Source organism: Accipiter gentilis, chromosome 25, assembly GCF_929443795.1.
Source record: "Accipiter gentilis chromosome 25, bAccGen1.1, whole genome shotgun sequence".
NCBI lineage: Eukaryota > Metazoa > Chordata > Aves > Accipitriformes > Accipitridae > Astur > Astur gentilis.
The window spans coordinates 7,132,300-7,157,905 of record NC_064904.1 but is presented as its reverse complement, the minus strand read 5'-3'; the positions used below and the strand labels follow the sequence as shown (position 1 = coordinate 7,157,905).

Genomic DNA, 25,606 nt, shown 5'->3' with positions numbered 1-25,606 from the left:
AAATAATCCTGCACTCATATCTCCATGGCCTAACAGCCACAAGTGACTGCCTCCGAGTATACCTTATTCATACTCTGTGGTCATTCAGTCACCTCTACTGGCACTGGGCAGCCGTCATGATCAAGTGAATACATAGAGAACGTACACACTGTATTTAATCCTGGTGATACTGACTGCATTAAAACTATACAGTAAGCTTACTGTAACAAGTTTGGCAAATTGTGACGAATGTACCAGTATAGTTTCTCCACTGGACAGCTTGCTCAAGTGGACAGGAGAGATTTAGAACTGGAACTTGCGTCAAACCTCTCGTGTCTGCAAGATCCAGTCCTGACTTCCTCTTCTACTGACCATTCGTATTTTTCCTTTCTTTTATGCAGTGGAAAACATTTTAGGTTTCACATCAGAAGTAGCATCAGTTTCCTTAGTCATTTAAAATAAAGAAGAACTACTGTAGAAAATCAACATAAAATACAGTTCATTTCCAATCATTTGCCTAACTCACATGCAAACTGTTTATATTAATAAAAGTAAACTGCATTTAGAAACAGCTTGGTTAGCTTTTAACCTTAGCAGTATTGTTGTACAGCTGAAGCTACACTGGTTAATATAATTTGCTTTCACTTAGGGAAACATGGTTAGACAGGTATTGAAGACTTCAGAGACTTTCCACAAAGAAGTATTTATCTATTCAGTAGCCTCTCTGCTGCACTCATCTTATCTACATGAAACACTTCATCTGTTAATCCCATGTTTGAAGACCATACTCTTTGCAGCACAGCAGTCAGGAGAAAATACTTGGAGATACAACAAACATAAAAAGATAACTTAGCAACTAGCAAATAATACAAGATTACAGTAGTAACTGAAGTATTGTCCTGTACTATTTCAAGCTAGAATACTGAAGCCTTAAACAATTCCCACATTTTAGCACTGACACAGAACTGCAATACACAAAGTATATAAGCAGAGGGGAAAGCTGCTTTGCAAGAGGTAGAAAAGGTTTTATAAAATCTTTAGGCACAATTCTTAGCAATCTTTTAAAAGCCATCAGAAACTTACAAAGTAATAATGACCATTATACATGTATTTGTACAAGTCTGTTTATTTTTACCCTTTGGAATAAAAGTATGTTTCATGCACTCTCATATAATCTTTTTTTCTCCTATATCATATGTGATTACAGAAGGTTTATAGGCTCTCAGGAAGTCTTATCACCAGGAGTTATACAGCAAAACTGATGCACAATTACTTAACACTTTTTCAAGAGGAACAAGGGAATGCAAACACTCTTTGCGTAGGTTCATGTATCAAAGACCAGATAAACACGTACTCAAAATCCATAAAAATATTATTAGTTATTTTGGTTTACTCCCACCACAATCAAGAGAATGCTTTTAGAAGTGAACTTCTTTAAAACACAGATTTCCACAAACGTACGCTTTACAGTGCAGTGGTTATACTCAAATTTTCACAATATCCATAAATCAAAATACCAAGATCACTACATTTACCATGAGCTAACAGACATTCACAGAGAAATCTTAGTGTCAGTTCAAAAAGATGCCTGCTTTGAGCTAAAGTACGTAAGGCTTTACTGGTAACAAGTTCTTATCGAAGATTTGCTTTATTCCCATCACAGCATCTTTTTTTTTTTTTGCTCATTTTACTTTTTGTCTTGGTCTTTTTCTGCATCCAGAAGCGCTGAACGGATTCCTAGCTTCTTCAGCTCTTCTACAAGATCTCCATTCTGATGCATCTGGAGGAGTATATCACAGCCACCAACAAATTCACCATTGAGGTATACTTGTGGGATGGTAGGCCAGTTAGAGTAGTTTTTTATTCCTGCATAAGAAAAAAAAAATAAAATTAAAGGTTTTCCCCCCCATCTCCAAATAGAATGGTATTTTAAACAGAATACATTGCTTCTACCTGCCAGTACTACTGATATTTTCCTTTCTCGCCCATTGAGGCAAAAATTTATCTATGTAACAGGAACACTATCAGAAAAACTACATTAAAGTTAGGTTTGGTTCTCACTCCAGCTCAAAAGATGTGGGTTGAAAGATACGGAGTCAGCTCCTATACTGACTTCAAACCAGAGCTAGGAAAAGGTAGCATCTCTTTTCCCTCCCAGAAAACGAGCAAATAGGATTTTTCAATCAATTAAAGAAGTAAGAAGTATTGAAAAATACTGAGAACTGTTTACATTCAGTTATCCTTTATATTTCCCAAAGGTACTTTAAAATATTTTATGTTCTTACTGAATTCATACAGTTATACTTACTACTGCAATTTCAATTGCAAGATATATTCGCCCCTCTAGAAGCCTTATGAATTTCAAATTGCTTTATCTTTCATTGCCAGACCTTACAGCCCATGGGAGGGGCACAAAGGCTGAAGTCTCTTTAAAAGTACTCATTAAACAAAACAGAACTCGAGTCACAATTACGAAGTACAGAATTAAAGTTTAAAACTATACTTCATAGAAGACAAATGTAAGACCATCCAAAAATATTAACTGATCAGCTGGTATAAATTGAATCCCAACTTGCACTTAAAGACATCACGCAAGAAATTATACAGAAGAATCGTATCTAATTTGGCACTTCTTAAATGACCCTTCACACAAAGCCATTATTTCTATAGCAGAGGAAGTAGTTAAATTCTACATCTGCATGCTCTTATACCAAGTCCACCAGCACTTGATTAGATGCCAAGTTTTGAATTCAACATTTTTATATGTTTTTCAGTATGTAATGCCTGTAATTTTTCTACTAAAGGCACGAAAGGCCATATAGCAAATTTAAGCCTACAGACAACAGAAGTGCCTTTTCAGATCATCAGAGCCCATTTACCTTGGAAATCAACCCTCTAAACAAGCATGTGTGAGCTTTAGCGTAGGCTGTCGAAGTACTAACAGCATGTATTAGACCTGTATAGCAGAAAACACAAGGGAATTTGCTTTCCCCTTAGAAAACATTTTAGCCTCTATAAAGACTGTAAAGGTAAAAACCAAAATTTTTGAGGTAAAAAATAGCCATATAAGCAAATTATGTTTACTTGATTGGAACTTAATACAATTTCTTTTTTAATGCATAAGTGCATAAATATACAATAGGATTATGATTTTAATGCATAAAAGATGAAATAGACCTAATAATTCCCCTTAGTCAAATACCGGTGTGTTTAAAAAAACCAACACTAAAATAAGAGTAATCTAGAAAAAAAAATTGTTGTGACAAAGTGTTCCCAACCATGAAGTACAACATCAGCTAGGAGATTTTATTTTGACTTCAGATTTTGTGCATGGAAAATTAATGCTTCAAAAGTCCAAAACAGCAAGTTTAGCATATAAATCAAGACCAAAGGGAACCCATAACCATCTAACCTAATCTCCAGCATCACCTCCTGTAACTTCTTCCTTAGTATTTCATTAAAACCTCTCTCAGTTGTTTATAAATACGGTTTGCAGAAATTATAAGCTTTGATGTCACTTTGTGTTTATCGGTACTTTTCTTTAACACTCCTTGGCCTTTGAGCACTCAGAACTGCTCGAACTGTCCTAAAAATCTTTTAACCCATAATAGTCGCAATGAAAAAGTGAGTCCCAACACTGAGGCATGCTTAAAGATAACTCTACTCAAAGGGGCCACTGCAGATATGAAATAGGGTTTGTCTTTGTTAAGGTAATGTAATGCTAAACACGAACTGAGAACCAAGGGCTCTGTGTAATAAACCTACTGCTAAAAAGCGTTCCAGGGTAATATTTACACCAATCATTCTTTCACAGAACTATTTTCTGCAAGGACTCAACTGCACATACATACAAGCGCTGGTAGTACTTTCAAGGATCTATCCAACTTCAGATAAAAATACAAATACTATCAGGCTTAGTTTCTCTGTATGCTGCATTTCATGTATTAGACAAGCTGCTTTAAAAGCCTTCGTGCTGGGGCTCAACTAGATTACAAACTGAATACCTCCTGAACTGGCTAACCAACTCCTAGCTTAGCAGAGCAGTTACTGATCCTATTTCAGCAGTGTTAAAGCATGTTAGCCTGGTCTATGCTTGCTGCCCTCGGAGGCACTTTTGTGACGGATCCTTCAGCAGCACAGACACCCCAAGGGATTTCCTTCCCACTGCCTGCAGGTTAACAAAGCTTCTGCTTTGAAGCGCTATTTGCTTTGTAAAACCACACTCCACAGATCAAGTTTAGAGTTTGACAGCTGAGCTAGTACGCTTTGGCTGTGAAACCAGAATCAATGCCAACTGCTACTGAAAGGGGTACCTAGCGCACTCCCACCCCATTTCCCCAACTCCAGTTACCAATTCCCAGCCTCCCTCTTGCCAGCATTAGCACTAATCAATGACGGGCCACATCAGAGAACTGACTCAAGCAACAACTCTCGCTCCTACCACACTTTCTCTAGAAAAGCCACACATTTTCATGGAGATCGTTAAGTACTGGTGCAAGCATGATTGAGGGAAAGCTAGCCCAAGGGCCAGAGGAAGGATCAAGACCACCCTCTTGGCAGCATCCCATACTTAGGTAACGTAAAGCAACAATGAAAATAATCTGAGGGTGAACTACCACAACAGTTTAAACCACTTTTCCAGTATGTAATGCCAAGCTTCTCTGCCACCTTAGTGACCCGAACCAGCCTAATGCTGTCCATCAGCTGAGAGCAGGATCACTTCTGGAAGAGCAAACTTAGAGAAACTTGAATTGCCATGGAGTCCAAGAGAGGGCTGAGGTCTCTTAAACCAGCTTTAATAAGGAAGGATTTGCATCAGGGAAGCATATCCTCAGCTCAAGTTCAGAAAAATCACATGAAGTACCATTTAGTTGGTACTAGTTAGTACTATTTAGTTTCACAGATCTGAGTGTGCTTTTAGGTGAAGAGGCAAGTAGGGGAATTGTTCTGGTTTTACAGCTTGCCATATTTTAGAGCAGGGCAAGTTTCAGCAATCAAACTATAACAACCGGAAAATAAGGTGTTTCAATGGATACAGGAAAGAAACCAATCAGCACTTCAAACGTGCCTGAATCACCATCTCTCCAACAGCCTGCTCTTACTACAAATGTATAACCATACATATATGCAAAGATTTAAGTTACGTTCAGGTGAATACAAAGCTGGTGACCAGCTCACATACAGTAATCTCCTTGCAGATCAATCCGTAGTTGATGTATTTGATATTTTCACAGCTAAAGGTTCAGCATCCCCTCGCTAACCCCACACGCATGCATGCAGATTATGTTCACAGAGAGGACTTCGGAAAGCGTCACAAGCTGCATATCTTAACTTTTCAGCACCTGAGGCCAGATCCCGGGGGAGACCAAGAGGGCCTTCAGGCAGCCACTGCTTAATCATACTTGGCAACTTAAAGAGCTACAGCTTCCAGCAGCCCTCTCCTCTGTCAGAGACTGGCATCCGCAGAAGCAGGCACATACTGGCTTTTTAGGGTAATGCAGCTGAAGCAGTACAACAGCCCACTGGCCTTGAAAGTAGTGATGTCGTTCCCCAACTCTTCAAGGCTCCACCCCTGGTGCTGGCTCTGGCACTCACCTCACAGTACAACAAGCTAGTTCAACTCGCACGCCCAGTGATCCAGTTAATAAATCGAGCTGGCTCTCCGTGCAGTCGGACCAGTGCCAAAGCTGATGCATGGAAGGGAACAAAACAACTTCTTTAAGCACCTGAGAACCAGCAGGATATTGTGCAAGTGTATGCTCTGTTACTGGCTTAGCCAAACAGTCCGGATCAAACCACTGATTTTAATTTAAAGCTCAGGAAGCCAGGAGGGCAATAACCTCTCGGATCACCTAGCACAAGCCAGAGTTCATTTGGAGGAAAAAATTAACGTGCTCAGAAGGGAGATGTTCCTGTTACATAGGAAGAAAATATTACATATTCACATGGTCAACTCCCCAGAGACTATAACTTACAAATTCCTTGCCCGTTCCAAGGGCTCGCAAAAGCCCTCTCAACCAAAAGTGAAATGCTGATAGTTTGGTTTCAAGGTTTTGTTGCCTCCTTTTTAGTTTATGAGTTTGTTCTAGTAAACTGTACGATTGATAAATTCAGATATGTAAATAAAATTTAGAAAACTACCATGATTTGCTCACCTGCCAAAGGCAGTAGAAGATTTACTTGAACAAAACCAACGTTCATTAACAAAAAACGTCATCACATCCAAATTCCAGTATTTAAGCTTTTACACCATACCAACTATTATACCTGTGAACTGAAAAGCAAGCAAGGATTGGAAAAATCAGCCTTTCAGCTAAAAGCTAACAAAACCCTGTATTAGTCAGAGATTCCAAAAACACAGAAGGAAGTCACCTGATAACATGCTAGTACATGGCTTTAAAGCACATTTTAGTGGATTCTGGACAAGAACTGTTAATGCCATGCACCTGCAAGACTAATTACTACATACTATTATTGTTTGTTTGTTTCAAAGCTTTCTCAAATAAACACGTAAATCCTCAACGGTCAGCTATGCACATCGAAGACAGAAAGAAGCATTACAAGAACGGCATACTAGCTTTCTACAACTGGCAAAACCCCATGTCTAGAATAGCTCCTGCCACTCGAGCAGTAGTGGTGAAACTATTACTAAATATTTCTTGTGCAAATTATTAGCATAATCTTGCACATCATCAGAAGATCCCCAGCAGGCAGTGCCAGCAGGGAATCAAGCGGTACAAGTCCAAGCCGTTCATGAAATTTCACCGTACTGTTCACAGGGAGGATGAAATCTGATAATGAAGTATTTTAGGGGTCTTTTAAGGCAGCTTTGTATCTATTAGCTAGGCAAGGCAGCGTAGCACGAAAAGCCCGATCTCCACGAGCTAGCCCATAAGCGTAACTGCATTCTGCTGATAACTAAGACACTCTCGGACACAGCATGGGTTACAGAAACCAGAGGGGGACGTCCAGGCAAAGCAACCTCAATGGCACACCTCTGTGACACGCTTCAAATTCCGCAAACCCCCCAGCCCCGGGACGTAGGCCCGCTTATAAAACCGACCCAACCCCACCAAAAAAAAAAAAAAACAAACCCAAAAAACAAGAAAGCGAGCAAAAGCAAGTTAACTCTGTGAAAAGCGGCGGGGGGCTGCCACCTGGAGCCCGGCAGGAGGTCCGAGGCGTCAGGGCAGCCCCGACCGCCGGCAGGGTTACACCCGCCGGAGCCTCCGGGGGCCCTTCCGAGAGGGAAGCCGGGACTTCGCGGTCCTGGCTCTGCCCCGTCACAGCGGCGTTTCCCAAAGAGAAGCCCGGGACCGGCTCGGGCTATGCGCAAGCCCCGGCAGCGGGGGAGGCGGCGCCCAAAGGTGACCCCCGGCAGCCGCCGCGCCCGGCCCCGGCCCCGGCCCCGGCCCCGGGCCGCCGCTGACCTTGGCGGAGGTCGGGGTCCTGTAGGACGTCGTGGGCGCGGTAGTCCTCCACGCCGTGCAGGCGCAGGATCTGCACGACGGCGTTGCTGAAGCCGCAGAGGGGCTGCGCCGGGCTGCCCTTCATGAACACCACCACCGGGTGCGCCCGCACCAGCCGCTCCACCGCCTCCCGCGACCCCGAGCCGCCGCTGCCGCTGCTGTTGCCGCCGCCCTCGGCCTCGGCCCCGCCGCCCCCGCCGGCCGCCTGGCTCAGCGGCCGCCCGGCCCGGCCCCCCGCGGCGGCGGCGGCGGCGCCCAACCGCCAGGCCGCACGCACCACCCCGCTCATGCTGCCCCGACCGCCCACTGCCGGCTCCCGCCGCGCTCCGCCGGCCCCGAGCCAGCGACGGCCGCCTATTGGCGGAGAGCGGGCGAGGTCGCGGGGGAGCGTCTCCTCCGCGTTGGCGCAGCTAGCCGCCAATCAGCGCCGACGGCCAGTAGCGCGAAGGCACAAGCGAGCCTTGTCCCACCCGGCAACCCCGAGGCTACAGGTAGCTTCCCTATTTGTGGAGGGAACCGCGCCGCTGCAGTTGTGTTGGGAGGAGCGCCTGTCAATCTAACGCCGCTTGGTTAACTCCCGCCCGCTCCGCCGACGCGATTGGCCAGGCTTCCCCGGCGCGCTGTTTTGCTGGGGAGGCCGGGGGGGCGCGTGGGTAGCGGTAGCTCCTTCCGCTTCCGGGTAGCGGCTGCGCTCGTGGCGGCGGGGTCTGGCGGGTCCCGGCCGCTTTCCGTCTGACCGGCGGCGGGGAGGGGGTGGACGACGTGCCGCGGGGCGTGGAGCCGCCCGGACACCCGCCCGCTGCTAGCTCTGCGGGACGGCGGCGAAGGGGAGGGAACGGGGCGGCACGGCACAGCACGGCACAGCAGGGAGGCCCGCGGGGCGGCCGCCGCCGCCGTGCTCGGCCGCTCCCTTCGGGCCCGGCGGCTTCGCGCGGAGCCGTGAGGGTGGCGCGCGGCTGCGGCGGAGCCGGAGGATGGGCCGGCGCCGCCTGCCCGCGGGGTCGGGCCGGGTTTTATCCCGCCGGCCCTTCGGCATCGCAGGCTGCGGGGCAGCTCGCTGGGGCTGGGGGGCGAGCCGGCAGTCAGAACCGTGTCGGCGGCTGGAGGAAGTCCGGGGGAAGGGGGCTGCGGAGGGGCGGGCTGCCGGGGTGGGATGGGGGTGGGGGATCGGGAGCTCCTCGGTGGCGAGGCGCGTTCGGATGCGCGGGCTGCAGCGGCGGGAGCGCGTCCGCGGAGGAGCAGCGCCCTGCAGCCGGCAGCTGTTGTTGCCGCGGCGGGCGGAGGAGGCGGCCGAGGCGTTCGGGGGGCGGCTGGCGACGCGCCGGCTGGGCTGCCTCCTCGGCAGCTTCGGGTGTCTCCAGGGCCCTGTGTGAGCGCCGTCGCTCGCTGGGTTTTGGCTGACTTTTAATGGGACGAAGCAGGCGGTCGGTATCCCTGAGAACTAGCGGGTCCTTTGCGCGCTTGGCTTTAGTGCGAGGGGAGGAGAGCCGAGGAGGCGGCCGGCAGCTTGGCGCGGCTTGGCCTGACCCTGGCAGCGGGACCTCCGGAGAGGGGGCAGCGCGCTGGGGCGGGCGGCGGCCGGCGGCAGGGCTTGGTGCGGTTGGCGCTGGCGGACGCGCAGAGCGGCCCAGCGGCAGCCGGGGAAGCGCGGAATGTGGAAGGCGTCCCGCAAATGGCGGCGTGCGCAGGCAGCTTGGAGCTCCCGGGCAGGCGCCGGATTCTTCGCAAGAGCTTGGAGCAGAGCGCGGAGGTCTCCGACGGCAGCCGCCTCCACCCCGTAAGTGAAAGAAAACGTTGAATCGTTTTCCTCTGTGCTAAACCAGAGTCTCTCACAAATAACGAGGTGTATTTCTGAGTATTAATTTACAGTGCAGCTCTAGCATCTGGACTTGTGGTATATTAGTGGCAATTTGTAGTGCTTGCGCTTGTAAGGAAAATGATTTTTTTTTCACCCGGTTCCGCTCACGTGACAGCTTTACAAACAAGACCAGCTTGTCTTCAGCATTCGGAAGACTGTTTGCTAGTTCTTGATTTTTGGCAAGTCCAGCTGATGCTTGAATGACAACTCATTTTTCATTTTCTATGAAGCCACCTTCAGGCATCACTTTTGTTGCCTTTTATTTAAATTTAATTAGAACACATTCCAAAGGAAGTTGTGGCAAACTTGCGGCTTGTCATCCCACGTGAATAGCTTATGAATAAAAAAAAGTGTTGCTGCGGTATTTGAAAATATATGTATTTATGAAGAAATAATTTCTATTATGAATCTAAAGGAAAAGTTGACGTATTGTTGATGAACATTGTGTGTGTCAGTATGTTTTGTATTCAGCAGACCATCAGAAGCCAGATCACAGGCTGATCAAGACACAGAGAAGTTACCGTTCTCTGCGGCTTACTTGTTGTGACTAACATGGTGCAAGGTTGTGCAATATGGAAACAAAAAACAGTACCCAGTTCGTGCTAGATAAAACTTCAGTAAATTCTGCAAAGCAAAAATGTGGGGTTTTTTATTTGTTGAACTGCTGCAGTATACAGAGGCTTGACGAATGTCATAGCCCAAGTGGTCTAGTTTGTTGTTTTAATCTAGCAGAAAGACTCCTGACACTTTAAGATCCTGGGTAGTCAGAGGGGAATTACAATAAAATCGAGTAAAAAGAAAGAGATCTTTCTATTCTTAAAGGCAACTAAATGTTTTCTTTCGAAAAAATGTCGGGCTATGAACAGAACTTCGCAGTATTTGCCTTCCTGAATTTCATTCTAGCTATTTCTACAAGGATGTGGTTCATTAGAAATTGTAAGTGAAATAAGGACATCAAACTGAAGTGTAATAAACCCTTGTGAGAATATGTTCCTTCTGGAATAACATAACCACAGTTGTAGTTTAATCCTCTGTAGTCCAAGAGATGCCCTTGGTTGTTAGTACTCTGGGCATACCAGGCTTGCAGAGAGAGCACCTGTGTGAGGAAGCCGAGGCATGCCTGTAAGAGTCGCAGCAGCAACATGCGCAATATTCCTCTAACAGGTAACGATTCTGTTGCCACGGAGATAATGACTTATCCCATGTCATTATTGATCTATCAACAGTAAGAGCAATTTTGCAGTCTGATATTGTTTAGCAAATAGAGTAACATTTGCTGAACACTGAAAAACTGCTATAAATTTTAGAAAGCTTCTCTGAAGTCTGTGTACTGGGTTAAATAAAAGTACCTGAATTTATAGTTACTCACTGCGGTTTTGTGAGATTGGCCTGTGAGATAATATTAAGCTTTACAGAATGCTTTTTAATAAAATATTTAGTATGGTCAAATGCTTTTGGATTATGCAATATGCAGCACTCTCTTAGTCGATAAACACTTCCCTGCTAATAAGACTTGGAACAATTAGCCCATGTACACTTTAGAAACAAAGAGATAATTATTTGTTACCTGGTCCAGTCTTCTATCAGTCTAAGTGAAACTTCTTGTATTTTCCAGATAATGATTTAAATCAGCTGTTCAGAAGAAATATTAATGGGACTCCCATAAGACTCCTGACATTTTGCTGATGTTCCTGTTAGAAGACCTGTCACCTCATTTTGAAAACAGTAATAAAAGCGACAGTATTGAAACTGCAGGGTTGAAATGCTCATAGTAACAAATTAGGTTGCCTCCAGGCATTTTGCTGCTGAACAGAATTACTAGTTACAAATTGGTGGTTTGAGCTTCTTAACACAGTACACAAGAAAGTAGACATTTAAGAATGACTCTGTCAGCAGAAAGTTGTTTTGTTTGTTTTTTAAAAAGGTGAGTGTTAAGTTAGCTGCTGAGAAAGATCAGAAGAAAAGTCTCAGTTCAGCTTATCAGAACGGGACACCTCTTCGTGTCCAAGTCAGATATCTGTGTGTCTTTCTGACTCGTGATAGTGCCTGGAAGTGAAGTCCCACATTGCCCCTTAATGATTGAGCTCTACTTAGATGGTTTTATTGTCTCTTGAAGCTTTTTAGTGGGATGGCTTGAGCTCCAGCTGTTCTAAATGCCAGGTAAATAATTTCAGCATATCATCAAGGCAACATCTGGCAGCACCAACATATCCTCAGTTTTGAGAGTATTAAGAATGCTTAAAATGTACCTACAGTTCTGGACTGCACAGTTAAAACTTGTGTGGGATGCCTAAATTTTGAACACTGAAGAAATGTCTGTGAAAAGGTCTTGCTTATTTTGAAGGTGTGCTAGTATGAAAAAACTGTGCAACAAGCAGCAGAACCGTAGAAGTGCTGTGGGGGTTTTTACTGGTGTAGAAACTCGGGTCCTGTGGGAAATTGACATTTTGGAATCTGAACTGTATCTAACTTCCTGTTTTGGACCTAATCTAGAGACCTATATGCAAGTTTGTTTCTGAACTAGATGGGTAATTAAATAATACTTATGGATTTATAGCGTATTCCCATGAGGGTGTTTGTTAGCTTTAAAATAAATGGTCCATTTCATAAATGACAGAGGCGAAGACTATGTATGAAATTACCTAAGTCAGTTTAACTGGTGGGTGATCTCCATGATCTAAGGCAGCTTTTTAACTTAGATGGTGTAAGGATGCCTTTGGCAGAGAGAGGTCATGCTAATAATCAAAGGAAAAAATGTCTGAGCCCCACATTTAACAAATAGAATGGAAGACCATGTTCAAGCTTGAGTGTGGACCTTTAAATGAGACAGTCTTGAGACTTCAAGCTTGCTTCTTAATGACACTGATCTCAACATATGCCTCTTTGTAGTAACACTCTGCTTTGTGAATTGTGAAGCTGTCCTGGAGCAAGGACATGTAGCGTGACCTTTGTAATAGAGGATTAGAATTATTCTTTGGGGTAAGCGAGCTTCTTGCAACTATCCTGCCTGACCAGAGTCTGTTAGACACTTGTTGCTTGTTTGCAGATGGTAATGGTGCTGGAGTCTTCCAGTATTACAGAGGAAGCATAATTTTATATACATCTAACTTGTATGCAGAGCTGAGAAATATTACCTCTAATGAGAAAACCTCTTGCCTCTTTTCACCCAGGAGTTATGAATGCCAAAATCTTTCACAGGCCTGAGAAAGGACTGGGCAAACTCTAGAAAGTAAAATTGATCTGCTAAATATAAAGATACTGTTATCGGATCAAGTATTGAGCCATAGAAGGCTAGGGACTGGGGTTATAACTATATGCACATCCTGTTCTTTGCTTCCTGTGCATTCACTCTTGACCAGTGTTGCAGAAACAGGGTCCTGGGCTCTGAGTTTCTGATTTAACTTGGTATGGTAATTTGTAGAAATTGTAATTTACTTAAAAAGCTGGAAATGTCTTCTGGCCTTCCATAACTGTGGGAAAACCCCAGGGCACACTGCCTTTAAGAAGGATTCTTGTGCCCCAGTTAAGCTCTACTGGCATACTCTGGCTATAGCTGTGATGACAGGAGTGCTTTTGTTGGCTTAGCTTGTTTTAAGATCATGCAGTTGCTGTCAGGCAAGAAAAGTTCGATTAGTGTGTATTTTGTGTCCACGAGAGGGCTCTGGCAGCTCTGGTCTGGCAGCTTCCGATCCCCGAGTTATGCACTTCGCTAAAATGGCAGGCTGTGTAACTGAATGTTTGTTGCCTCTGAGAGCAATTACATCTGTTCTTGTTTAGCACTTTTGACTTCCCTTATCTCTTTATATGTAAAAGTTTTAAAAAAATTACAGTATGTTATTTTTCTATGTCATTTTGAGAAATGCATCTCATGTTACAAAAACTTGCTTCAACTTTAATAAACAGCACTGGCCATTTGTTCTCCTCTGTGGCAGAAGACAGATAGTACTAAGCATGTGTCATCACACGTGAGTTTCAACTGTGAGATATTTCTCCAAGTAAAAATTAAGAGTTTTGCACACATCAATATATTTGTAAAGTAGATGGAATTGTTATGGAGAATCTTAGTTATATATATTTTTTTTTAATCTTAGTATTTTTAAACTTGGTACTACAGTATTTCAATAAAGTTTTTATTTTTTCCATCATGTACCCTTTAGTCTTTCAGTTTTTTCTAGGAATGTGTGTATACATTTTAACACATTTTTAAGTTCTTATAATGTTTCTTTGAAAAGGAGCTACAGTCTAGTCAATGCTACGACCCTCAATCACATGAACTGCTGTTGCTTAATCTTTTCTTGACAAATCTGTAATTCTGGGGAGCCTGCAAGCCTTTAAAACTTGAGTCTTCAGTTGCTAGTGTTATCAATCTAATTTTATATTGGATGTAATATAAATAAGCTCTTGTTACTGTAAAAATGTTGAGGGTAATTCTCAGCTGCATACTGCATGCTCGTAGAAGTGCAGGAGTGATATTTTAAAGCAGGGATGAAGAGCTTAAGTGAGCAGCTAAACTAAAATCACTCATTGCAATCAATTACATTTGTTGTAAGAAGATGTCCCTAGTTGCACTATTATATAAAGTGTTGTGCAGAATAAAATGACACTCATGTCACTTGCTTACATCTTTTTGTATGGATTGAAGCTTTCAAATTTTTATGTCACTTAGAGTTGTTTTGACTAAAATTTCCCACAGGAGTTGTGCAATGGTTTATGCTCTGCTAAAGAGAACTTGAATTTGGATGAAGCAGATGTAAAGTGCGATGCCTCTCAGAAGACAGCTGTGGTGTGGAATTTGAGGGCTTGAAGCTTTACTGAGAACTGATCTTTGACAGGAATGTGCATGGAAATCTGCTCATGTTTGGCTGTGGTAGGAGGTTCTGCAAACTTTTATTTGTATATGTACAAACTAAATTGAGCTAAAAATCTGTCGGGTTTTTTTCCCTCACTGTGTGTGATACTGTCCCTTATTTCTGAATTTTTGTGAGCTGGGCTAGAGTATGCTTCTAGTAACAAAAGTAAGGAGAGGGTGTGCAAAGGCATGGGAAGGTGGGACTCAGGTGGAGTGGAGCTGTATTTCTTATCTGATGCAGACAGCTACACTGGTTGCTCCTAGAGATGTATGGGACAGTGTCTTCTTTCCAAGCCTATTCCAGATGTTGTCTCTGTCCCTTCAGAGCAGGGAGATTCTCAGACCAGATATGTAACTTAACAAGGGACACTGAGACGGGGAGTATGGAGGGTAGAGGGAATCGGACTTGACTAGGAACGTGGGTAAGGCTGTAGCAACTAGGTCTGATGGCACTGACAGCGGAAACTGCTAAAGCAGTGTTGGATAAAATTGGGAATAGTTTTGGGTTAAAAAAAAAAGTCTCTGCCATGAAAAAGATAGTGGGGATAGGACTGAAAGGGCTAAAGTTGAGTGGTGCATGCAAAATGGGCTTTCCCATGAGTGTGGAAACCTCAAAGCTTTTAGTTGAGAATCTAGTGGCAGCATGTCTCGGCCTTCTGTGCCACTGGTTACCTTAGTGACCACCCTATGGTGATGAGCAACCAGCTTGTGCTCTTTCAGTCACTCCCTGCACAAGTTACCAGAGTCACATTCTGATCCAAGGTGATTCATGCAAGGATCAATGTGAATTTGCATTGTGAAGTTTTTTTTGTTGATGGACTTCTAAGAAAACAAGCGTGGGTGCAGGTTGTTAAAGGAATGCTCTTAGAGTTGCAAAGTAGGACACTCAAGGAATGTTAGATATAGGCTGAACAACTTTCAAAATCGTGCATAAGAGGTCAAACCAAAGTTTTCATTGTGACATGACATCTTTTTTGCCAGAAATGCTACATGTTCAGTGCATAGGCACCGATTTTCTTGGTGTGCCCTGAGGTTCAAAGGAAGGCTGCTTGCATGAGGACAGTACCGAAGCCTTTAATATGTCCTCCTTAGATGGACATTATTTTGATCTCTATTATGGAAGGAAACCTGGAAGTACAGTTCTCAGCAGTGCTCACTGCTGGTGTTTCCTCTTTGAGTGTTCGTGCTGATACAGTTTGAAGACTGATTTGGAAAAGTTTTCAGCCCTTGCAATTGTAATTAGAATCAATGAAGCAAAGAGTATGTGAAGTTGGAAAATGAGTACTGCAAAAACTATTGGTAAAAATTAGGTGTCTTAAACCAGGTTTCTGAAATCAGTGGGTGCTTTGAACTTGCTGTGTTTTAAGCCTCTGCCTGCTAACCACAGATACTGATGTTGCAGGTAAATTGTGAGCTCCGCTATGTTAAGCTTTTTGACAAAGTGTCCATGAGTGTGGTAGCAATATTTTGGATCACTTGGTTTTCAGAGGAGTTTTTATCTGATGTGAAGAAAATTAGACCCAACAAAATGGGAGAGGAGTGGATGTGTTGGCATACTTGCATTTGTAATGTATGGACTAAAAGATCAAGAACAGAGTCAAAGTACCTCTTGTGGGAGGTAAAAATACACATTCATAAAGGGGAGGCCAGAAACTTGAATTTTTAGGTCGCAACACTTACTTAAAAACAAAAACTTGTAAAACCAGAAATATCAATATAAAGATGAGGCAGTTTGGGGGTTTTTGATATTCTGAAATATTTTTTCCTCCTTTTTTCAAGTATGAAAACCTGTATCTCTTGAAAATCTGACTGTTCTAAGAACATGCAAACTATCTGAGAGAGTACTGCCAAATGCCCCATATAGGTGCTGTGATTTTCTTGATTCTGACTGTGCACACGCAGCATTTTTAATGCTCATAACTGCATGACACAAACATACAGGTTTCTTTGGTTACTAACCATGTACTTCCAGAGGACAAGCAGTCGTTTCACAGAATAGGCAGCTTCTGCGTAAATACGAGCATATGCACCTTTCCTAAATGTGCATGAAAATAATTGCATAGAAGTTCTCTCTAATTGTAATGCTTACCTTTAATTTCTTGCAATTCAATGATGCTGCAGTGCTCTGAACTCTTCCTCTGAAGTTCATAGTAGCCTTCCTCCCTTGCTGATGTCCATGGCAGCTGAGATTCCTCAGCAGCCACCTTGCTCATAGCTAGTAACTCGCAGGATAAAGAACTTGTACTGGAAAGTTGGGTGCTATTTAACTGTAGCACTGGTTGGGCTTGTACAAAGGCCTGTTTTATAATGAGCTTGACTTCATTTTAAAAAAAAAAAAGCATTTGCGCCCTGTGAACAAAAGCCTGGGAAAAAGCTCTGAGTTTTACAACAAACGCTTTTCTTGTGACAGTGGGGCACAGATCACTGACTCGTCCTTGGACTCCCTTCCCCATTAGTAGTCCTTTTGCTCTTTGTCCAGAGATTTGTTTAGATACTAGTTTGCAATTGTTGCTAGTCCTGGGAAACATGAGGAGACAAAGGTACATCCTAGCAGCTGCTTTCTGTCACTGTACTTTAGTTTGAGACACTTGGTCAGAGGAAGTTGATCTATGCTCTGTTGTAGTTTCATGCTAGACTACTGTGGTGAATGATTTAAGGTCCTTGTGCCATGGAAGGAGGAAAGTAAAACTAAAGGCTTCTCCTAGAACTATAGTCTTTTAAACACTGGCATACAAGTGTTGTTTTGTGTAGCATGTGTTTCCCATCCCTTAAAAGACTAGATGCAAACAAATAAATTGTTTCACAAAGCTGGCATATCTAGAAACAGGGAGACTAGTACAGATGAAAGTGTAGCTCCAGACTCCTAAGTCTCAGGGAAATCAAAATACCAAAACTGCACTTGCGGTGTGAAGGGAAGCAAAGAGAGCCACATGTAGTCGCATGTGATTAATTTTAATAGTAGAAAGCTTATGGAATGTTATATTTCAACAGTTGTCTTTGCTACTTATCCAGAGGACTCCAAAGAGTTGGGTTTTTTTTTTTTTAAACCACCTTCTGGCATCTCCTTGTGTAACTTTAAAAAAAAAAAAAAATTGTGGAGAGGAGCAAGGAAAAAACCAAAAACAATCCACTGGAGTTGGACACAGATTTGGCTTCAAATCCTGATTTTCAGTGAGCCTTGGCTTCCATTGGCTTGGCTTCTGCTGATGTCAATGGGGGCATTGCTATTAGTTACAACAGTTATCATTGCATACTCCTAAACCTACAACCTTTCATTTTGTTGCTGCTTCCTTCAAACTTTAAAGGCAGAGGTCAACATAACCCTTCCCTCATCTGCTTTCTGGTGTGGCTAGATTGCTGCTCCAGAACACCTAGTCTTTTTTTCTAGGTACATTCATACTCTAGCAAACTGTGTGTCTGCCTGTGGTTTGAGGTTTCTGGGTGCTACTGTAATATAGTCAGTAAACCTTTTTTGGTCCACAGAGTTCACACCGTAAATCAATAATTGCATAAAATCTGACTTGTCTTCAGCTGCTGTCTCAAAGATTAAAAATGCTGATTATATGTAGGATTATTCATAAACCTAATTAATTTTCATACTTTTTTTTTAAAGCGGGTTAATATTGGGGTTTTTTTCCTGTTTAAATAGAGTATAAAACACATGCAAAACAGAATATCTTTCATTTCAAAATGTGGGGAGACATTTGGACTTGTTTTTATTCCTATACCAGCCTACTGTAGGGTTTAGGGATTAATCCGTGTGGGGCCCGGACGACGGAACACCAATGTGATGATTAAAGTCGCCAGTTTATTGAGCTTAGCTAATCATTTTTGTACAATTCTCTAAGTTGTTGAGAGACTTTGATTGGCTACTACATGCAAACACTTGGTGTCCACACGCACAAGCATAAGCGGTGATTGGTTACATTGGTACTGTCCACACGCACAAACACAAGACATAATTGGTTGTGTTAATTAAAGCATACAAGACTTGTCTCAGTCCAATTGGTCAAGATAAGCCCCTGAATTGAGGTTGTTTGTGCCAAGTTCCCTTTATCATGGAACGTGCACCTGTGTTTTCCTAATTGGGATCTATCTTCTTCTTATTTATTCTGTTCAAGGCCTTCTAAAGGCGCCTGGAACAATCTTGTGACCATGAGCTATTTTCAGGCCCAATAACTAAGTTCCATATAACTGAACCCTACAGCCTACCGTGGATGTCAAGTCTGTGTTCTTTAATTCACTTATTAATTAATCAAATTCTCATAGGTGAAAACCATGAAGATTTACAGGTAAGGAATAGTGTCTGGTTTTAATATACCAGCTATAATTCATGTGATTTTTAGACTATCTTTCTCATTGTTTGTAGGCTTGCACAGGATTCACAAGTGGTATGTGCTCTGTAAGTGCAGTGCTCCAAACCATATAAGCCTCAGCAATCCCACTGTCCTATCTCATCTGGAGGGAGACATGTCATATGAGCAAGCTTCTCTATTTCTATTTACTAGTGGAGAAACTTTTTTTTTTGTCCCCCCTTCTTTTCTCAAAGATACTTCTAGACTCTTCTCCAGTTTGCAGCCTCCTTCTATTTCCATGTTAACTTACCTTCCTAACTTAAACAGGTCACTGAGGGCTGAAAAGACACTTGGGAAAAGAGAGCTATGCAGAACAGTGCACTTCAAAAATATATTGTGAAGGAAGTAGCTGAAATCAGGGAATATCCCTCAAAGAAAGTAAATTCAATCTTTTGTTCTCATTGCAAAATGTAGACATAAACTGTATTTCCTGCATAGCTGCTAAGCTTGCTGATGCCTAAATGTTACAGACAACCTGGCAGTAAAAAAAATATAACCTTCAAGTAACCCCAGGGTATGGGGCACAGAGAGCAAACAGTGTGGGACTTTAGTGTGCTAGTGAAGATGCTCCTCAGGGCAAGGATAGTTGCAGCTTGGCGTTCTGCTCCTACCTGTCTGTGCCTCTGATTTGCTCTATGCTCAGTTGTTCTCTGGTTGACACTTTTGCTTGAAGAATATTTTTTAGAACAAAATAATTATATTGGTACTCAGATACACAGTCTTAAATTTTTTTCCATATAGAAGCAGTATTAAAAAAAGCTTCCTTTTAATAAAGCCAACATGAGGACTTTCACTACTGCAGATGCATCAGGAAAACTGCACCAGTGTAGTTAAGGGTACAATGACCTTTTTCTATTGTTTTTCTGTTTGCTAGCTGTGAAGTGGTAACTGCTTCCAAAGTTCAAGTCTGATCCCTTTATCAGCTTTTAACACCCCTAGTGTACTCTTTTGGGCACTGAGTGTTTCTTCTTATATTTAGGGAGAAAAGAAAAGCTTTCCAAGTGCTTTCAGACTGTTAAAGATGTGTAGGCCCCGGACTGAAAACAAACGAGCAGAGCCTGTGAGAACCGGCAAAGAAAATAGGTAGAAGAAATAATGATGCTCAGGAAGTTGCTGCTTTGCTCAGGAGACAAAAATTGTTTGATATAAGTATGGAGGGTGGATGTTATTTATGAATGTTTTGATAGTGCTGGAGGACTCCAGTATCGTCAGTGACAAGTGTTCCTTTAGAGCATATGTTCCAAATAATATGGTGTGATTCAGGCTAGTGGTGTTCACATGAATCCTGATATGTCTAGTGCGTGTGATGCAAACAGTCTGTTTTGCTCATAAATAAATGGAGCAGTGCCTTAGTTGGTTCATACTGGCTTAACTCTTTTTTAATTTCAGTGGACTTATGTCAGTTTTTGTCTGCTAACCTTGCTCACGCATTATTTTTACTGTTAGGCTTGCGTCCATCAATTGCAGAAGCTGCAGAGATCTGAGGCTTCTTCAGCAGTATCTTGCACCTAACAGAAAACTTGAAACAAATTTCTTCTGTTTCTAATTGAATACACTTACTGCAGTTCTGGGAGTGATACTGGGAGTAGTAAGTCCAGATTTAAATATCCTATGTGCTGAAGGCTCCTATTCTCAGAAGGGTATATGGGTGTAAAGGGCTTGGTTTACAACAGTTGATTCAATGGATGTTAACACTCTGTGTATTTAACATTGTGCAAACTCCATTTGACTGCAGTCTTCTGTGATACTTGCTAACTTCCAGTTTGAGATGAAATTCCAAATTTGAAAACTAATGAATAAGGAGCACCAGCTATCACTTTTCTTCTCTTTGCATGGAAGCATACGGGCACAAGAAATCCAAAACTAAGTTAATTTGGAATCTGTCTTGTAGAATCTGTGCTTAAATTTCAGGTGTCCTTGGAGTGTTAAAATATCCAAATGTGTCCATGAGTTAGAACTCAAGTGAATAGAAAATGCTTAACTATGGGGGAGTATTTGGGCCAGGGGCATCAGAACTGATCCTGTACATAGCACAAAGTCCCACTTCCCTGTCAGTCCATGCCTAGGATGTGGAGCAGAATTAGACAAAATGTAAATTCCAAAATATGTCACAGGGAGAATGTGAAATGCCAGGTTAAGTCCAGATGATATCTGCATGAATACAGGGCAGGAAGTTAGCCTGGTTCACTGATGTGGTCCTTGCCCTAGCGCTCCTGAAGATACGCTGTTTTGACGTTAGCATTTAGAGTTTATGGCTCTTCGTTCCACACTGACTGAGGAGAGAGGGCTTCTGTAGCAACTCCTACCACCACCCACAGAAGCTTTCTGTCGAGCAGTGTGCAACTTCTAGTAGCTATAAAACAACGCAAAAAAACCCAACCAACTGAGAAGCCCCAATGTTGAAACCTGTCATGCCAAAGACATATGTCACTGGTATGCTGCACACAGTTGTTACTCTGCCAACAAATGTTCTTCCCACCCCAAGACTGTCATGTGACTCATTATTTGAATAACCATTTTACATTGCTGTACCCAAGCAAACATAAAGGGAAACATCTTAATATCTTGTAATACTTGTTTGTCATCAGTTATGAGTGTGAATAAATGGGCATATTATGCTAATAAGAGAGAGCAGCTACCCTGCAGCATTATAAGTGCTTCTCTGTTGTCCTAAGATGTTGTGCAGGTCCTCCTGTGGAATAAACCATGCCAACACCACTGTTACTTTCACAGTATTTGGTGCTTTCCACCCAGTCTTTTGGGTATTCTGCTTATCACAGGAAATGTCTGAAAATGCTGTATATTCACTGACAAATACTTGTGGTTTGGTTGAGAGGCTTGGCCAACTGCTTCTAAAAATACATTCCTTTCTTCCAAGGAAAGAGAGCTAGGGCTGCTGCTCCTTCCTTTTCAGAAACTCCTCCACCCTTCTACACTGCTTGCAGTCATTCTAGCCTCTCCTTTGTTGTTTAGGTGTGGTGTGTGGGCAGCTTTATATTGTTTGGGTAATGCACTGAATGCTCATTTTCTTAATGCCTGCTGTTTGCCTGTGTATATTTGTTTTTCTAACTCGGCATGTACAAAGCTGTTTGAGGTAGTAAAATCAGAGCCATGAAAGCCTCTGCATTGGGAAATTCAGAAAAGGAGCTTAATGCAAGCAATTTTTAGATACAGTGATACATTGTCTAACACCAGCAAGCTTTCTGAATACAAGGGGCTGTTTTTGTTTTGGACTTGAAAAGGTCTAGGTATATAAAGTAACTTCTGAGGGCTGGTTTCATAAGGTATTAATTGCTGCCAGTGAGGGTTTTTCATGTACTCGCTGTGATGACAGCCAGTTTTCCCAATGCAAATTCACAGATAAGATTTTCAATTCCCTATCATCTACCGATTCTAGACACGTTCCTTTGGAGTCCAACCATTTTGGGTTGTAACCAGTTCCTCACACTATTCCAAAAGGCATTACGAGATAATCGGCTCTGAATTACTATGGGGCAAGAGCAGGTGCATAGGCATAGATGCAGTTTTTACACTGGTGATATAAACTTTGTTCCAGGTAAATAGTCTGTCAAAACTACTCTAGTAAATAAATATGATTTCCCAAGTTAGGTGATAGGCTTGTCCACCAACAGCGGGAGATTACAGCATTCAGTTTCCCTCTCGGTGACAACTTAAAAGATCATAGTCACTTCTAAATGTGCCACTACAGGACCCACCATGGGCATTCAGAGATTCAAAGTCGGAACCAGCTAGAAAAGTACACTCCTCACCATTAAGTTCTGACAAAATTTCCATTTACCTTTTCCACTGCTGGTGAGGGATGGCGATTCCTGATGGTTTCAGAACAATTTCAGTACAGAGCTATTCCAATTAAGGCTGTGTTGGCACAGGGATGGCAGATCACCTTGAATACCTGGCTGTGGGCAGAAGTGAGCCCATGAAGGCTCCCCTGGCTGATGCAGCCATATAACACTACTGATGTGGGCCAGCCCACCCCACCTGGCATTAGAGGGTAGAGAGCTGTTGTCCCCTGCTTCTCACCCACTCTGGGAGGTCACCCTCTCTTCACTTCTGAGCCACATATCTCGAGGCTCTTGGCTGCAGTACTGTTATCCCTGGTCAGAGACTTTTATCACAAATAGCTGGTTTTTCTGCTCATTAGGCAGATGAACTGCTCAAGTTCCCAGCAGCAGAGGGCAGCAATATAACCTCTGCCAAAGAGTATGTTTCTGTGCCTTATGAAATACAAACTTCTTCACAGGCTCATTCAGTTTGTTTACGTTATATTATTGTTCAAATACAAATAAGCTGTTCGTTCTTTCCTCCTTCCCTCCCTGCGGCTCGAAGCACTGGCTTTCATGTGATGGTAACTTTCTGATGCTGCAGATTGAGCACAAGCTGTTGACGACTCTCTGGCTTCTCTCGCTGGGCTACAGAACTGATGCTGTGGCTGGTGACACACCACCACTGCTGCTCCTTTTGTTGCTAACTGATTTTTCCATAATAACCTGAGCATACGCTGTAGTCTTTTTGCTGGGATAGGTTACAGAGGAAACAGGTTTTGTTTCCTAAGTGTTTGGTTGGTGGTTGTTTTTTTTTGTTTGTTTGTTTGTTTCCAAAATGTCAGTTACACCACTCTGTGCATCCAAATGAATTCCTGTTTGTACTAACCGCGATGAGCTGGGGTGGTTTCATTTACATGTAACTGCTGAAATGCAGGCCGCCTTCTTGCTCTCTGGGCATGCCAAAGAAACGTTAAGAACTTTGCCCAGGTGTTGGCACGGATCGCTGGGGCTACCGGCACCTGTCAAGATCGTCCGTGGTTTGTCGCCCATCTCCTGCCGTTTGGCGACTCCCACAGCTCTAAGACTCCCAGAAGATGGTACTGTGAGAAACTCGGCTGCTTCCCTTCTACTGCGTTTTACTCCGCTAAGAACAGCGCAGTGCCGGCGCTCACCTGCTGCCTGTGGCCACGGCCGCCCGCCTGCCGCCGCGCCGGGACAGCCTGCAGCGCGCCGGGCCGGCCTGCTCCCGGCCCCGCGGCAGGGACGGGGCCTGCCGGGCCGGGCCGGGCCGCCTGCCCGCGCCCCCGCCGCCCTCGGAGGGGCTTCCCTCACGGCTCCCCTCACGGCGGCTCCCGGCCGGCAGGGCGGGCGGCCGGTGCCGGCCGCGGCCCGCGTTACATAACGCCGCCCGCCGGGCCGGGCCGCGGCGGCGAGGGCGGGCCCTCCGCGCAGCCCCCGGAGCGGCGGGGCCCGTGCCGGGCGGCCCCGGCGAGGGTGAGTGAGCGGCCGCAGCGCGGGGCGGGGGGGGAAGAGGCACCGCGGCCCCTGGGGCTGCCGGCGGGGGAAGCGGCGGCGGCGGCGGGTGCCGCGGCGGTGAGTGGGGCGCCGGGCCGCGGGAAGGGGCCTGCGGCGCTTACTCGGGGCCTGGGGCCGGAGCCCGGGGCGGGGGGGTATAACGGTGAGGCGGCGGCGCTCCGGGACTGCGGCGTCCCGTCCTGTCCCGCCGGGGAGGGGGCCGGCGCAGCGCAGGGGAGGCTCGGCTCGGCTCACCTCACTGACAGCCCGGCCGGCGGCCAGACCCGCCTCCCGTTGCTCGGCGCTACCCCCTCCCCCCCCCCCCGGCCCCGTCCCGCGCCCCTCCGCCTCCGGGATCGGCGAGGCGGGGTGAAACGCCGCCAAGGCAGCGGGCGCCCGGCCCCCGCTCGGCCCCGCCGCCGCCCGCCTGGCAGCCGCCGCGCCTTGGCTTGTCCTCCGAGCCGACCGCCCCGGTGCCGTCCCCCGCCGCGCAGGTTTGTGGTGCCGCCGCACGGTGTAACGGTTGCAGCGGGTACAGCCGGAAAGGAGGCAGGAGCGGAGGCAGGGCTTCTCCTTGCCAAGGCAGCTCCCCGGGCAGTACGAGGGCTCCCTGTCTGCTACTGATACGTGCATAGTAACGTAGCTGCAGGAACTGCAACCTACCTCCCTAAATAATACAAGCTAAACGGGTAAAACCTTCTCTTTAACTTCTTTTTTTTTAAAAAAAAAAATCGCATCTGTGAATGAGTACCTGCCTGCTGGAAGCGCTCAACTGCATTCTGCAACTTTTCCTTCCCAGATGTCAGGCTCTTGCCAAAGCCGGTTTGCTCAGCATTGTCAAATGTCTTCGTCTCTCGGTCCCCGCTGCCGGGGCTCTACTGCAGTTTCCAAGCTCCTTGTTTCTGTTCTCCTTCCCCAGCCTCCCTCCCCTTCAAATCTATTAAATATACCCTAACTCGGCTCTGATTTCCCTTAAGCAGATCTGACCTTGTCTCCCTTTTTCTTCCCAAACAGTTAGGTTTCCCAGTTTTTCTGTGATAAGAGCTGCTACCCTCGTTTTTAGATTCTGTACGACTTCTGTATGTAACCCCCCCCTCACCCCAATGTGTAGTACAGCTTCAGTTTCTCGTACGCTTGTTTCTGATATCTCTTTTACTCCCAAATCCTTATTTGTTTGACCTGCGTGAATTTAGGTCTTTGTCCAGGAAACCTGTATTCCTAGAAATGGCTCTACTCAAATAGGTTAACAGACTGAAATCTGCAGGAATTATGGATGTATATGATGATTAATTATAAAAATGATGGTTGCAAGACACTGCTTTCTTTTGCAAGTTCATCAGAGCGGGATGCCTGCCTTCTCTTTTGCCTCAAATCTAAGCCTGGCTATCTTAAATCATTAATGAAAAAGACTATCGCTACGCTACTTTTACCCGCTCCTTGCCACTACTTTTCGATGTTCATTTTAAGCCCTAGGCATGCTGCGTGCCGTTTGAAAATCTTTGTACACAGTGGTGGTTTTCTGGGGAAAGAATTTAAAAAACGCAACAAAACTTTAAAAGCTGATTGGTTGCTTCAAGTGTTTTCCTTCTTTTTCTAAATGTGTCTCAAATCTGTGGGTTGTTGAAATGCACATCAGCTTTGGCACAGCCCCCGTGGTTGCCAAGTGTGTGAGCCAGTTGGATCTCAAGGAAATGTAACTTGCTGCAGTCAGTCCTGTGGCGACTTTTATTTCAACAAGATGCAAACATCTTTTGGTGAGTCACGGGGCATTGTTCCCTACAAAAGAGCTGCCAGGA

At 44.5% G+C, this 25,606-nt stretch overlaps 2 protein-coding genes and 1 non-coding gene across 9 annotated transcripts in view; 2 read left to right on the top strand and 1 right to left on the bottom strand.

The window, feature by feature from the left end:
* Positions 1 to 461: 461 nt before the first annotated feature.
* Positions 462 to 7,752, bottom strand: GLRX5 (glutaredoxin 5). The gene is made up of 2 exons (XM_049828814.1): positions 7,410 to 7,752; positions 462 to 1,845 (listed from the first exon to the last, which is right to left on the bottom strand). Exons 1-2 carry the CDS (start codon positions 7,735 to 7,737, stop codon positions 1,667 to 1,669), a joined length of 507 nt encoding a protein of 168 aa, XP_049684771.1. The 5' UTR covers positions 7,738 to 7,752; the 3' UTR covers positions 462 to 1,666.
* An 848-nt stretch (positions 7,753 to 8,600) lies between these two features.
* The window catches only part of SYNE3 (spectrin repeat containing nuclear envelope family member 3), an 87,337-nt gene continuing 70,331 nt past the window's right edge, over positions 8,601 to 25,606 (top strand). For 3 of the 7 annotated variants that reach the window (XM_049828765.1, XM_049828766.1, XM_049828773.1), the window contains exon 1: positions 8,601 to 9,225. In XM_049828765.1, the coding sequence (XP_049684722.1) occupies positions 8,856 to 9,225 (370 nt within the window). In that variant the 5' untranslated portion in view covers positions 8,601 to 8,855. Of the gene's footprint in view, positions 9,226 to 23,762; positions 23,889 to 24,222; positions 24,500 to 25,606 lie in introns of those variants that run through there. The other 4 variants (XM_049828771.1, XM_049828770.1, XM_049828769.1 and 1 more) reach the window with 4 other exon arrangements.
* Positions 10,335 to 10,608, top strand: LOC126050754 (small Cajal body-specific RNA 13). Its single transcript, XR_007509643.1, has one exon. It is a non-coding gene; the product is annotated as a small Cajal body-specific RNA 13 (non-coding RNA).